This window comes from Cervus canadensis, chromosome X (assembly GCF_019320065.1).
Source record: "Cervus canadensis isolate Bull #8, Minnesota chromosome X, ASM1932006v1, whole genome shotgun sequence".
Classification (NCBI taxonomy): Eukaryota; Metazoa; Chordata; class Mammalia; order Artiodactyla; family Cervidae; genus Cervus; species Cervus canadensis.
The window spans coordinates 132,213,031-132,227,294 of NC_057419.1; the positions used below are offsets into that span (position 1 = coordinate 132,213,031).

The following is a 14,264-nucleotide window of genomic DNA, read 5'->3' on the forward strand; positions in this document are numbered from 1 at the left end:
AAGATGTTCCAGATGTATCTATTTGATGGGCCTCATGAGAGAATAAATCATTTCATTGGTGCTTTGCCTTTATGTGGACTTGTCTGTGCCTTTTGACCTGCAGGGCCTACCTTTTAGCATTTGGGACATCAAACTTGTTTTAAGTCACATTGTGAGTGTTGATAATTGTGTTGTATCTTTTATTGTCTGTAGTTAATAGAGAATATGGTTTTTGTTCAATTGATGCTAAGCTATCAAATTTTTTAGAACCTTTCAACCTTTATTTCCTTCTCTCTTGTATTTCAAGATGTGCTGTGAAGTAATATTTCCCCCAGACTTTCTCATTTTTCACTAGAACAAGAACTTGTTTAATGTTTGAAGCTGAACACTCCTCTACGTTTTTTTCTTTTGATTGTGTAAAATACTTTTTCTTTTTAGATTGTTTTTGATGTAGACCATTTTTAGTCTTTATGGAATTTTTTATAATATTGCTTCTGTTTTATGCTTTGGTTTTTTGGCTGCAAGGCATCTGGGATCTTAGCACCCCATGCATGTATGTTAAGTCGCTTCAGTTGTGTCCAATTCTTTGCAACCCTGTGGACTATAGCCCACCAGGCTCATCTGTCCATGGGATTCTCCAGGCAAGAACACTGGAGGGGGTTGCCATGCCCTCCTCCAGGGGATCTTCATCAAACCCACACCCCCTACATTGGAAGGTGAACTCTTAAAACACTGGACCACCAGGGAAGTCCCTGTAAAATACTTTTTAAAACTGAAATTTAAGTAACTGAAATTATGTTGTCTGTTGTGTCTCTTCAACAATGTCACACCTAGTTCCTTGAGAGCCTTGCCCATCTGGGACCCCAATAGGGAGAACAATTTTTAAATCCTCACTAGTCCTACCGATGGATCAGATGTTGCAGAGCTGCCTTACGCCAAAAGCCAGATATTTGCATTCCCCTAGGGTTGAAAACAACCCTCTACCATTTAAATGGCAGCTCATAATAACTCTCCTTGATTGATGCATGCTCAACCTTAGAATCTATCAACTTTGGTAGATAAACTGTAAACATAAGCCTCCTACATTCACTTGCCACACCAAGAATAAAAAAAAATAAAATAAAACAGCAGACTGGGGGATGGCTCTGGGGAACCGAACCAAGATTGTCTCATTATCTTCCTACTTCACTTGCTACGGCCGACTCCATCTGTCACCCTTTTTCATGCTTTGGGTCAGGGAAGAAATTGATCTGATAAGTGAACACATACACCAGTGTTAAGGATTTGAGAAGTTAGTCCGCCCTGAACTCTTTATATTTTGAGTGGACAAATCCATCACAATGGTGGAATTTCAAAGATGCAAGAGGAAGATAGGGAAGGGATCCCCTCATTCACTCCTTGTGGACAGCAGCCCACCTACGAGGTGAACTCTGAGAACATGCAGTGTCACATAGGAAAAACAAAACCTAAGCTTTTTTGTCTCTGAACAACCCTGAACAAATCATCTGCAAATTTAGGAACGTCGCAACCTCGAGCTGACAGCAAAAGTGTAGCATGCATTCTTCTTTTCGTTCTCTGTTTTGTCCTGTGTTGCTAAAATAGTACACCCGTCAAAGCAGCCAGGTACGATGGGGTTCAGCACAACTAAAACTGTATTAAAAAGGAACAGATAAATTATAAGGTAATAGTACAACTCTCACATCCAGTCCTTCATTGTCATCTCACAAGCAAGCTGACAGCCGAGCCAGCCCACTACTGCAGTATTGATGAAAAACACTGACATTTTCACTCTAGTGCTACATGGGTACTAAACCTGATTTTAACAAATTCAAAATTTCACACTGAGCTTGAAGTGTAAAGAAAGAGGAATTGTAATGGCTCTCTTCTCTCTCACCAGACCCACAAGAGAGGAAAGGGTGAAAAATACAAGGGGGAAGCAAGAGAAGCTGCAGGGCGCCAATAGAGAAAGACGAAGGAAGACTGGGCCCTCTAATACAAATATAATCCCCTTAGAAGCAGAATTATCTGATTGTTCATTGTCTGTCTCCTGCACTAGAACATAGGGTCCATGATGGCAGGATTCTGTGTGCCGTGGTCACCACTGTATCTTCAGTATCTGGAACATATTAGATGCCAAATATATTTGTTGAGAGAGTGAAATTAGTGCTCGCAAGAAAATAAGAGGAAAAAATACACACACACAAATTTGATCCTACATGCCTCTGGTCCACTTTTTTTTTTTTTTTTTTTTTTGGCCCACAGCAATTATGAGAGTCTGATTACACTCCATAGTTTGCTACTAAATCATTTCCTCTCTCTGAGCCTCATTTTCTCCATCTGTTAAAAGGTGTTGAACCAGATGACCCCTAAGGCTACTTCCAACTTTAACATTCTGGGCTTTAAACAAAAGCCAAGCCTTCTTTAGAGAGAGCCAGAGGAGGGATGGACTGAACTCATTTAAATGCAAGCAGCAAGAGTTGTTTCCTCAGGTCTCACCCAGCAAAGAAAACATTTTCATTCTTGTTGTTTTTAAATAAACTAAGAAATAAAAATCATGAGGAAAAGGAAGAGAACTTCACAGTTTAAGCAAACGACAGCCTTTTAGAATATAAATGTCTTTTAAATCAAATATAAAAGCATTGACAAACTGTCAGCCAAGGTCAAAAGTATCTTCTTATCTAAACGTGCCACCTCCTGAGGTCTCTGAGAGGTGACAGTATATTGTGTGTGGATGCCCTGTCTGAGGTGTTAATTGTCTTCATTTCAAATGCCCTAGGCTATTCTCAAACCCAGTTAGATTAAAAGGATGATGGCAAGGGTGGTTAGTTTTATAGAGTGGATCTGACATTTCAAAATCTTTTTCTCTAACCTTTCAAAACTAACTTTGTTCTTCAACTAGCTCATCTATAGGTGTGAATTCTCCTGTGACAGTGTTATAATATTGTCACCTGTGGTGAGTTTACACATTCTCTCTTACTGAAATTCACTTCCTTTACAAAAATGAGACAAGAAAAAAATAAAAGTGTTTTTTAAAAAAGGGGGCACCTTCTTATGATAATATGTTGGTTTATCTATGAGGTTAATTTTCCTAATACCCTTTTGTAAGTCAAGATTCAGAAACAGTGTTGTGTGTGCTCATTTAAGCCTCTAAAAAATGTTTATTCTTTCAACCAACATTTATGAGCATCTACTGTATGACAGGGGCTTCCCAGGTCATATTGTATGATGGGGGCTTCCCAGTGGTAAAGAATCCACCTGCCGAGGCAGGAGACACAGGAGATTCGAGTTCGATCCCTGGGTTGGGAAGATCCCCTGGAGAAGGAAACAGCAACCCGCTCCAATATTCTTGCCTAGAGAATTCCATGGACAGAGGAACCTGGCGGGCTACAGTCTATGGGGTCGCAAAGAGTCAGACAGAACTGGGCAACTGAGCATGAGCACTGTATGACGGTCACTGCGGTAGCTACTTAGGTCAGAGAGAGGAAAAGCATAAACCTGAACTCATATAACTCATAGTCCAGTGAAGACAGACAAGTAAACAATTAAAATTCACTCATTAAGAGCTGTCATAGAGGGAGGGATGGGGCTCTAGGGGCACACTAGTGGGACATCTAACTCGGCTTATATTCTAAATCTGCACAACCTGCTTGAGACAGCCAAGTCTTTATCTTTCTGTCTGCTGCATGTAGTTCCATTTACTTGTCCAAAGCTTACCTCCTTCATGACTCAGAAGGTACTCCCTAATTCTAGCTGAAACTCTGCCTGCTTCTGAGGTTTTATATATTTGTTAACCAAATACTACATTCCAGGCACTCCTGCTAAGCACTTTGCATGAATTATCTCATTTATTTATATCAACAACCCTCTGAAGCAAATATTATTATTATCCTTATTTTACCAATGAGGAAGCCAAAACTCAGAGATCTGGATAGCCTGCTTAAGGTTTCACAACTGGTCAGTGTCAGGCCCTGGATTTGAACACAGGTTGCTGACCTCACAGCCTGTGCATCTCCCCATATCCTCCTCTGCCTCCCAATATTAATTCTGAGGTCACTGCACCAGATTGGTCAGGCTTCAGTTTCCTATCTAGAAACTGTAATTTTGACTTCTAGAATATTCTTCTCACACTTCTCAACTGTCAAATGTTCCCATGCCCTGACTTGTAGCATGTCTATGTCTATCTATATATGTCTTATGAGGTCAGATACACTGTTCTATCCTGAGCCTTGTTAGGCAGTAGGCCATGGAAGGTTCGTACAGAGTCAAGGTCTATTCGTCTAGGCTTCAAAGTCTGGGATCTGGATCACCAGCTTATCCATGCGAAGTAATAGATCCCTGAGTCATTTGTTTTTTAAGTGGTCCAGGCATCTTGTACACTGGGCAGACCCGAATATACTGGTAAATTCTTATTGCCCAAGTCTTTTTCTAGATCAAATAAAGGCCATGTCTAGTCAGTTTTTACTTATCTTTCCCTGTGAAGATAAAAGTGAAATGACATACGTGATCTGTCTGAAAACTAAGAGACACTCAAAGTTTCTTTTTCCCACTAGGCTTTGCACTCCTAGAAAACAAGAATGATGTCGTATTCCTCTTTATACACCCAGATCCTAACACGGCATTTGCACGTAGTTAGCTCCCTTGCTTTCCCCTTCCTTTTTCCCTTTGTTGAAAGAACCCTCTGCAAAGTGTAGCTTCTTATTTGTCTCAAGGAGTATATCATTTCTGACATTGACTTCTTTCACATTCATTGTTTACCAACGACAATCCTGTGGTCTGCCTCATTTGGGTTTTTGAAAACAATTCTTCACATCCCACAACTCATCACCTGACAGACATATAAATCATCATGGAGCTCTTTGATGTTCTCATCAAACCCATTGTCTCTGGACCATGACTGAATCTTTTTTCTACTTCCCTTCATCCTCGGTGGGTGCACTCAGAATATGATATAAATACAAAAAATAGCACTTCTTTGTAGGGGAGGCTCCAGCTTTCCTTATAAAAATCTATTCTCTTTCTTGGAAGCTCAAAAATGGTTCCACAACTAACGCTTAAACTAAAAGATTAAAGTCCAAGAGACTACAATTTAAAAAACCATTTTTCTTTAATTAATTAATTTATTTCTTTATTTATTTTTGGTTGTGCTGGCTCTTTGTTGTAGCCCTAAGGCTTTCTCTAATTGTGGAGCGAGCATTCTAGACTGCACGGACTCAGTCGTTGTAGCGTGTGGGCCTCTCTAGTTGCAGTGCACAGGCTTAGTTGCCCCACGGCATGTGGGATCTTAGTTCCCTGACCAGGAATGGAACCCACGTCTGCTGCATTGGAAAGTGGATTCTCAACCACTGGACTACAAGTGGGGATAGGCAGGTCCCCACAGAGACTATTTTGTCCGTACATTTTTTTTTTTTTTTTGGCCTGAGCATTTTTTACAAAATCTCTGATGCTTTGAAAAACATAGATGACCACTTTGATCTATACACTACAAACACCAAAATTTGGCAATGAAATGGACTATATAAATGGTTCCCTAAGCAGCTCAGTAAATACAAGTGAAATATATCCCAGCAAGCAAAATAGCTATTGGTGGATTTCTAAATGCATTTTGTAGTTACAGATGCAATATCGGCATTATTTTTCTTTTCCTTATCAGTAATAAATATTTCATGAAAAAATGTTAGAAACATCGATCAGCAGGGAGTCCAATAGTATGAGTCTTTTACAAAGCAGGTCATATGTGTTCTGAAGTTTCAAAACTGTCTAGACAATATCAGGGATTGTAATGGTAAAGGCATGAAATTTTCAATATCTGCTCATTCTTTTCTTTCCTGGAACCAATATGGCTTATTGAAGTGATCAAAGTAAATGTATATCAAACAAAAAAATTTTTTAATGAGAATAAATATCCTAAAACTTGTTCTTACAGACAAAACCGTCAGAGAGCTCTTTGTCATCATTTTCTAAACACTAGAGTATGGTTTAATACTGCCTACCAAAAAAAGTAATCACAAGTTTTGCCTTGTGTGCAATTATTTTTGTAATGTAGTGCACAATGAAGAATAAAACATGAGATAGTAGGTATAAACATAAAAACAAAAAGCTACAGAATATCACAAGTGAAACTGTAATATTGCATATTATTTTGAAGTAAAACAAAGTCAACTTTTCTAGCAACTGTTTAGTCAAATGAGGACATAATGTGAAACTATCTATCGCGGAAGCTTTGCAAACTAAAATGGTCCATACTGAACTTAGACTGCTCTAAAATCTTTTAGCACTCACTGTATTTAACATGTATTAAAACTACCAGCTTCCTATACAACTTTCTCCTAATTTGTGCTCCCAAAGTTCATAGAAGTTTAAGTAAAGGATGGATTTGGCTGTATTGCCGGTATTACAAAGAGACTAGTAAAATGGTCCATTTGCCTGTGATTAGGCTGAATGTCATAATAATAATAATAACAATACTCAATGAATCCTCTCAGAAATCCTAAGCTTAAATGGCAAGTAACTGCTCTTAGTTGGAATCATATCAACCTTGTGTGAGGAAACTTTATACAGACTTTCTTAATTTTAACTGAGAAAATAATTATTTGTTAAATAACACTGTTTGATACACAGAATCCTTTGAAAACCAACATCTGCAGGCCAGAAAATATGTTCCAACAATTGAAAAAAAGGCTGATAACTGGTGTTTGGTGTATATTTGTTTTATTTCTTTGAGCAGAACAGGAGACCACTGAGGGCAATAATGATTGCCTCTACAGAATCTAACACCGTGCTCAGTGCATAGGTAGCCTTCTTTCCATGAATGCTGTTTGCTTTACCTATCAAGTGGTAAAGAGCTAGAAACTCCTGTTGGCATTTCTTAATATCTAAAAATTGATGTAAGGGACTTCCCTGGTGGTCCAGTGGTTAAGAATCCACCTTCAAATGGAGGGTCTCAGGTTCAGTCCCTGGTCAGGGAACTAAGATCCCACATGCTGTGGGGCAACTAAGCCCATGAGCCACTAGAGAAGTCCCTGCACGGTGTAACTAACAGAAAGCCTGTGCACCACAACAAAGACCAAGTGCAGCCAAAATTTTTTAAAATAGTAATAAAGTAAACTTGACCCTAGGGAGGCTATGATGCTTTTCTACAATTGCTTTAAGCCCCAGAAAAGTTGGGCTAGATGGGCCAGGATCTGACCTACCGGGGGGGATTCTGAGGTCCATTGGCTAGAGTGCTTCCAGCAGCAAACCAAACAGGGTTTACCAAATAGATCCCCTGGGGATATTGCTACCAGTGCAACAGCACTTCCTACACCGGTTTCATCATGGTCTTGAGCACTTGTCTTAAGTACTGAAGAACAAACATAGTCAATGAGAAATTCTGTTCTACAGCAACTTCAGAAGGTCACAGGCCAGGGTGGTTCGGTATGCTAAAGTTTATGTGAAGTTTAGCGCCCTCACTCTGTCGCATGCTAGAAGCGACGTAACCACTCAGGAGTGCTGCACACAATGCCCGCACCACATAATAAAAGTCTGCTACTATTTAGTGTTGAGACTTTACAAAACTTGCGATAAGGAAATTATGTCTTTCTCTCCCATCCCATCATAGATTTGGTACCACAATTTTAAAAACATTGATTCCATTACCCGGTTTGCAACATGTCTGGAGACTTGAAGTCTCCTTTCCCCCTACTTACTCACTGAAAAGTACATAGACATAACTTACTGGACTGTTAGAACTGGCACCTTACCCACTTAAAACAAAAACTGAGTAATTCAGACCAACTTTAGATAAGCTGTTGGCTTTCCTGATAGCTCAGTTGGTAAAGAATCCACCTGCAATGTGGGAGACCTGGGTTCGAACCCTGGGTTGGAAAGATCCCCTGGAGAAGGGAAAGGCTACCCACTCCAGTATTCTGGCCTGGAGAACTTCATGGACTATACAGTCCATGGGGTTGCAAAGAGTCAGACATGACTGAGCAACTTTCACTTTCACTTTAGATAAGCAAGATGGGCTCTATCTTAATAGTATTTTTTTCTTGTCCACGCCACGTGGCATGTGGGATCTTAGTTCCCCGACCAGGGATCAAACCCGCACCCCATACAGTGAAAGCCCAGAGTCTTAACCATTGGACCACCAGGGAAGTACCTATCTTAATATTGAACTAGGCTTAATGACCTTTTCATAAGGCCGGTCTGTTGAATCTAATACAAGTCATTCCCACTGCCTAAATTACTGCCCCTCTTTTTTTTTTTTTTTTTTTCAGTCCTGAAATAATTAGTGGTCCTACTTACTGGCAGCCTAGATGGTCATATATCCCAAAGCCTGAGAGATTCTAAAAGAGCAGCTCCTGACCACCAGATTGCCACTACGCTTCAAAGTCTCTCCATTAGTCATTTCATTGGGCTTAGGCATTGATAATCCATGTTAATTTACAAGTATATCACTTAATAAAGGTAAAAGGTTAAGGTAGTGTGTTACAATGGTGAGAGCGCAGATGTTAGAATCAGTAAAATATCATTTTGAACCCAGGCTTCACCAACTCCCAAATTTCAGTATTGAGTTACCACATCTGTAAAATGGGGATAATAATATTCACTTGGAAGAACTAATAATACAGTCACCAAAAGGGTAATGTGCTTAGAGTGCCTAGTACATAGTAAGCACTCGATGGTAACTGTTACGATCATTAATAATCCCATATATTCATTACTACATCATCCAGAGCAGAACCTTAAGGGCAGGGAAAAGGAACAGCCACTCACTGGGGTTCAGAGAAGTTCAGTAACTTGTTTAAGGTCACAAAGCTAGTGAATAGCAGAGCAAGTATCTGAACTCAAGTCTCTCTAATTCCAAAGCCCAGGTTCTTGCCTCAAAAACCTCCCGCCTTTTCCTGTGTGTACCCAACCCAGAAGAAAGTAGTGATTTGACAGCCTCAGTTATTCCGGTTGCTTTGGGAAAATTCAGCCCTGAAAGACAGTTATATTAACTACATAAAAGCTATGCACAGGGTGAGTGCTTTCATGCAGACCTAAAGGTATACCAATGAATAGCAGAGTCCATATGAAACCATAAATGCAGCAAATGTAGTGAGATCTAAAATGATCTGCTGGTACACCAAAATGGATTATGCTGGAAAATTCCAAAATCTCCTCTTCCCAGAATTCCAGGGAGTTATCAGCATACACAAGTGTATCACAAAACCAGGGCTCCAACCCAGAAAGCTTAGCTTTATGTTGATGTTCCCGATGGTCCCCTTCCACCCCAGTGCCCTCCCAAATAACCAAGGCCTCCCAGTAATCAGGACCCTGGGAGCGAGGACGCTGGTGGGGCAGTTTCATGTCTTTTCTCTGCCCTGTGTGTCTTTACAGCAAGCAGGGAGCCAGACTCTATCCCTTTTGCCTCCGGAAACATTGGCCAAGTTAGCCAACTGGCTAAACCTGGCTCTTCTCCAGAATCCTGAGCACCTTGATGGGATTGTGCATAGGAGGGAGGGTTGAGTGCCCTGCAGGGCAGAAATTTCTGTTCAAGGCACTTCTGGGAGACAGCCTCAGGGAAATGGCTTCTTGGTGCAGGTAAGGAGGCACTAGGGCTCCCAGCCTAAGCAGAAGTCCCCTTCTCAGCTCACCTAACCTCTCCTCCCCTCTCGTGCCCCATGGGCTCAGGAGTAGCAGAGAAGCCCACCTTCAAGGACTTGGACAGTGAGGGGAGCAGGGACAATCACAATGGACTGCAGACCTCACAGAAGTCCCTCCCCCTAATTCTTGAGTAACTCACAGAAAGAGGAGGGGCCCTTAAATAGTGAATGAAATTGAATTCTCCAGTCACCTCAGTGGGATGGAGGGAAGAGGCAGATTTAAAACACCACTTCTGAGCAAACCTGCCCCTCGGTACACACAACATATAAGACACAGCAGGTAAGTGAACACTCTTTATTACTAGTTAGAAATAGGAAACCTCTGACAAAGGCTGAGCCTGGTGAGCTGGAATCTCCAGGGGGAACTCAAGGACACCTCTTGTTCAGACTGGAGGCTGATCTGACTTCGCAGCCCCTGGGCTCCACCCTGGCTCCCCCTGGCTTGCAGCAGCTGCCTCAGGGGAGCAGAGGGCCTGCAGAGAACACACAAAGTGGAAGAGAAGGGCCCAAGGGCATTCTCAAGAGTTCTTGTCCCAGTCCAGTTCTACTTTTAATCCAATTAGTCCTCCCAAGAGAAGCACCATCCACAGCACGATGTCTGTCCTTAGAACACATTTTGTTCTTCATCCACTGGATGGAAAGGGCCTTGGGATGGTGGCTGCCTGAAGCTGTGTCGCCAACACTCCCCCAAGCACTTCTTTAAGACAGTCACTCAGTGGTCTTTCAGGCAACCAGGAAACTAGCTGTCCCTCTCGAGGGAGGAAATCAGGAGTATCAGAAAAGTCTTGCCTGCACTTTTGTGAGGGCACTTTCCTGCTCTTTGCCATTACTCATTTGTGTCATCTGGGACCAACGAGATGAGCTGTTAGCAAATCAAGTCCATCCACAAAAATCTCTTTGTTCTTGCCCCCAGAACTACAGAAATAATCTGGATACTATTTCAACTGCGTTAACCAAAGGCCACATGACATAAGAGACAAAGAAATCACTCCGGATATAAAATGTATCCCAAAGTTGGCTCTCTCCTGTTATCTAACCAAACTCACCAAATCAGGTTACAGGGTATGCACCAGATATTAACATATAACTCTAGCTTCTAACACATATCAGAAAATAACTATTTGTTTAATGAATTAAATGAAATTCAACAAATTTGCTATCATCTATACAACTTAACACTTCATCCTTCAACTCTGAATTCCTTGTCCCAACAGAGAAATTAAATCCTAACAAAATTCTTTTGCCCTCCTTTTCTCCCAAGTGCCAAAGCATCTCTTCTTTCCTGACTTTTCTCTCTTCTCAGATCCAGTCAGTGTGGGGCCTCACCGTGGTATGGGTCAGAAAGAAATGAGGATTATGTCTTAGGCTCTTGGAAGATCCAACGGGATAGGTTCAGATTCTTCAGAAGAAGCAAATTCTGTAGGGCTCAGAAACATAAAAACAGACTCTCACCTGTAAAACTTAAAAAACAAAAACAAGAAGTAAACATGAGCTTTGCAGTAGTTAACAAATGAACAATAGCATTTTCAAGGAACAGCAGGGTTCCTAAAATTCAGTATAGCTTATAACTAAAAATGCATGGCTGTTTCAAGCCAAAGACATGGCATTTTCTGGAAAACAAGATTAATAAGAAAACAGAGGGACTTCCGTTGTGGTCCAATAGTTACGAATCCACCTGCCATTGCAGGGGACACAGGTTCCAGCCCTGGTCTGGGAAGATCCCACATTATGCAACTAAGCCCATGCACTACAACTATTGAGCCTGAGAGCTTTAGAGCCTGGGCTCTGAAACAAGAGAAGCCACCATAATGAGAAGCCCACACAACCCAAAGAAGAGTAGATCCCTCTGGCTGCAACAAGATAGCCCATGAGCAGCAATGAAGACCCAGCATGGCCAGCCATAAATAAATAAATAATTTCTCTTTTTTAAGAAAGAAAACAGAAAAGAGTGAAAAAGGAAAAATAAAAGTCTTGACCTCAGCTTCTCTGGGATGTCAATCAGTATCAACCATGTAGAATTCAGCACCTGGGAACATAAATTCAATTAGGAGAAATTCCTTAGAGTATGATACTTAAAAGCCATCCATCTTTCTTCAAGTAAATGAAAACCATATATATATATATACACATATGTATTTATGTGTGGGCTTTCCAGGTGGCACTAGTGATAAAGAATCCACCTGCCAATGCAGGAGACATAAGAAACTTGGGTTTTATCGCTGGATCAGGAAGATCCCCTGGAGGAGGGCAATGGTAGCCCACTCCAGTATTCTTGCCCAGAGAATCCCATGGACAGAGGAGCCTGACAGGCTACAGTCCATAGGGTCACAAAGAGTCGGACATGACTGAAGCCACTGAGCATGCACGTTATTTACATGTATATGTATACCCACAATGATAAAAAGTTGTTATTTAGGTAATGGGATAATGAATTACTTTAATTTTTTATATCATAATTTTGGTTTCACATTTTCTGTAAAGTAAATGAGTACTTTCTTATCAAAAGAGTCTGAGTTCTTAGGAAATTGGATTTTCTTTGGAGTGTTTCCATTCTTACTTACCTTCCTGAAATCGGTGAGTTTGTCCTGAGTCCGGGCCTCCACTCCCAACTGCCCTGCAGACTTTCCTGTATTTATAGCAGGACTTGCACCACGGAAAATTCATCACTTTACACCATGGGCACTTCCAATTCACTGAACTGCAACCTGAGGCAGACTTCTCCTTGTGGTGTGATTCTGAGGCTTCTTTCCCTTTCAGTTTCTCGGTCTTCTGCTCCTGAGGCTGTTGTTTCTCTGGGTTTTCTCTCCCATCATGGCTCCACCTGTCCCCCTGGGCAGTAGCCTGAGGCCTCTCTGGACCTCCTTCCTGGCTCTGGCTTCTGCTGACTCCCAGGTGGTCAGTCCCCTGGGGTCTCTCTGGATCTTCTTGCTTGTGACTTCTATTGTACTCCAGGGGGAGAATCCTCTGGAATCTCTCTAGATCTCTCTCCTGATTCTGGTTTCTGCTGTCCCCCAGGGGAACAGTCCCCTGGGGTCTTCTGGGAACTTCTTCCTGGCTGTGGCTCCCACTGGTCCCCAGAGAGATCATCCCCTGGGGTCTCTCTGGATCTTCTTCTTGGCTGTGGCTCCAGCTATCCCCAAGGGGGACCATCTCCTGTAACCTCTCCTGACCGTCTTCCTGGTTAAGACTTCTGATACCCCCTAAGGGGACTGTACCCTGCAGGATCTCAGGACCTCCCTGGCTGTAGCTCTTCTTGTTGCCCGGGGGGGCTATCTTCTCTTGAAAGCCCATTGCAACCAATGGGCCAGGTAGATAGACTCCCGCAGAAGGCATCTGAAATGGGACTGCTGCAGCTTCTGCTTCTGCTGGTGGTACAGGTGGCAAGGATTGTGATCCCATGGGGAATGGTGCATGGTATGGAAATGGATACAGCATCGGCATTGGCATAGGGGGTTGCATGACCTGGGACCAAGGACTCGGTGGTCCTGGCACATAAACAGCAGCTTCCGGGGCAGGCATCTGCCTTAGCATATCAGCAGCTGCCTCAAAATAAGGCCTGCCAGGCACCCCCATGGCCACCTGCTGCTCCGTGCTCACGGGCCATGCTACTGCCCCAAATTGCTCGGCTCGAGACCCAGGCCCCATCTCTTGGGCCAATGCGGGGACCTGGAGCAGCCGCCCACGAAGCACATCACATTCCTTCAGCACCTGCTGCAGTAAGGCCTGTGTGAAGCGCAACCGTGACACCATCTCCTCCCGCTCCTCACGCAGGCACTGCAGCTTGAAGGCCAGGGCCCAGTAAGCCTTCTCTTGCTCCTCTACCTGCTCCTGCAGCCACCGGATCTGACACTCCTGCCGCTCCTGCCGCCTCATGCCAGCACGCACGCTCAAGGCCAGCGCGCTCCAGGCACAGGCCCTTTTGATGGCGTGCGGCACCTGTGGGTTAGCTATGACAACTCGCAGCCGATCCTCTACCTCATTCCAGGATCGCGAGCGGAAGGCCGTATAGAAATCATGGTCGCCTCCGTTCATGAGGACCTCACTATTAATGAAACTGATTACATCGTTGTGACGAAAGCCACTGGTGTGGTCCCCAAAGTTCACCGCCATGGCCGCCGAGACCTAGTCAACCAACCACCTCACTGAGGAAGACGCCACCTCCCAGCCGCAATGGCAACTAAAAGCTGCGGCTGCTACCAAGTCCACCCTTCACCTGCCGGGTCAGTCCTCCTTCAGTCCTAGCCCAACCTTGGCCTCCTCGTCGGCCTCTTTCTCCCTCACAGTCTCCTGCTTTCCTCACAGAGAGTAAAGCAGTTTCCCTCACGACGCCAGCCTCAGTTCGGCAGTTGACAGCGAGATACGTCACAGTCGTGCTGAGCCACCCGCAAGGCCTGCTGGGATCTGCCTCCCAGCAAGGGCCCCCTCTACAGGGTGAGCAGACCGGAAGCTGCCCTGGGCGCCACAGTGAGCCGCTAGAAGGCTTTATTGTTAGAACTTCGGAAGGACAATACCCAGCATGGTGGAATGAATCTCTAACTGGTTGGAGCTGCATAGGTGGATGCAGTTCTACTTTTGTCTCACCTTCCTCTCCCATAGTTCTTACATACACTTCAGACCTTTAATGCAGTCAGTCCCACTGTCGGCACACTTCCCTCAGCA

At 43.2% G+C, this 14,264-nt stretch overlaps 1 protein-coding gene across 1 annotated transcript; it reads right to left on the bottom strand.

Annotated features, from left to right (window-relative positions):
* Positions 1–1,492: 1,492 nt before the first annotated feature.
* Positions 1,493–13,715, bottom strand: LOC122435746 (testis-expressed protein 13D-like). Its single transcript, XM_043459847.1, has 2 exons — positions 12,167–13,715; positions 1,493–1,629 (listed from the first exon to the last, which is right to left on the bottom strand). The coding sequence occupies exons 1-2, from the start codon at positions 13,713–13,715 to the stop codon at positions 1,493–1,495; spliced, it is 1,686 nt and encodes a 561-aa protein (XP_043315782.1).
* Positions 13,716–14,264: the final 549 nt, after the last annotated feature.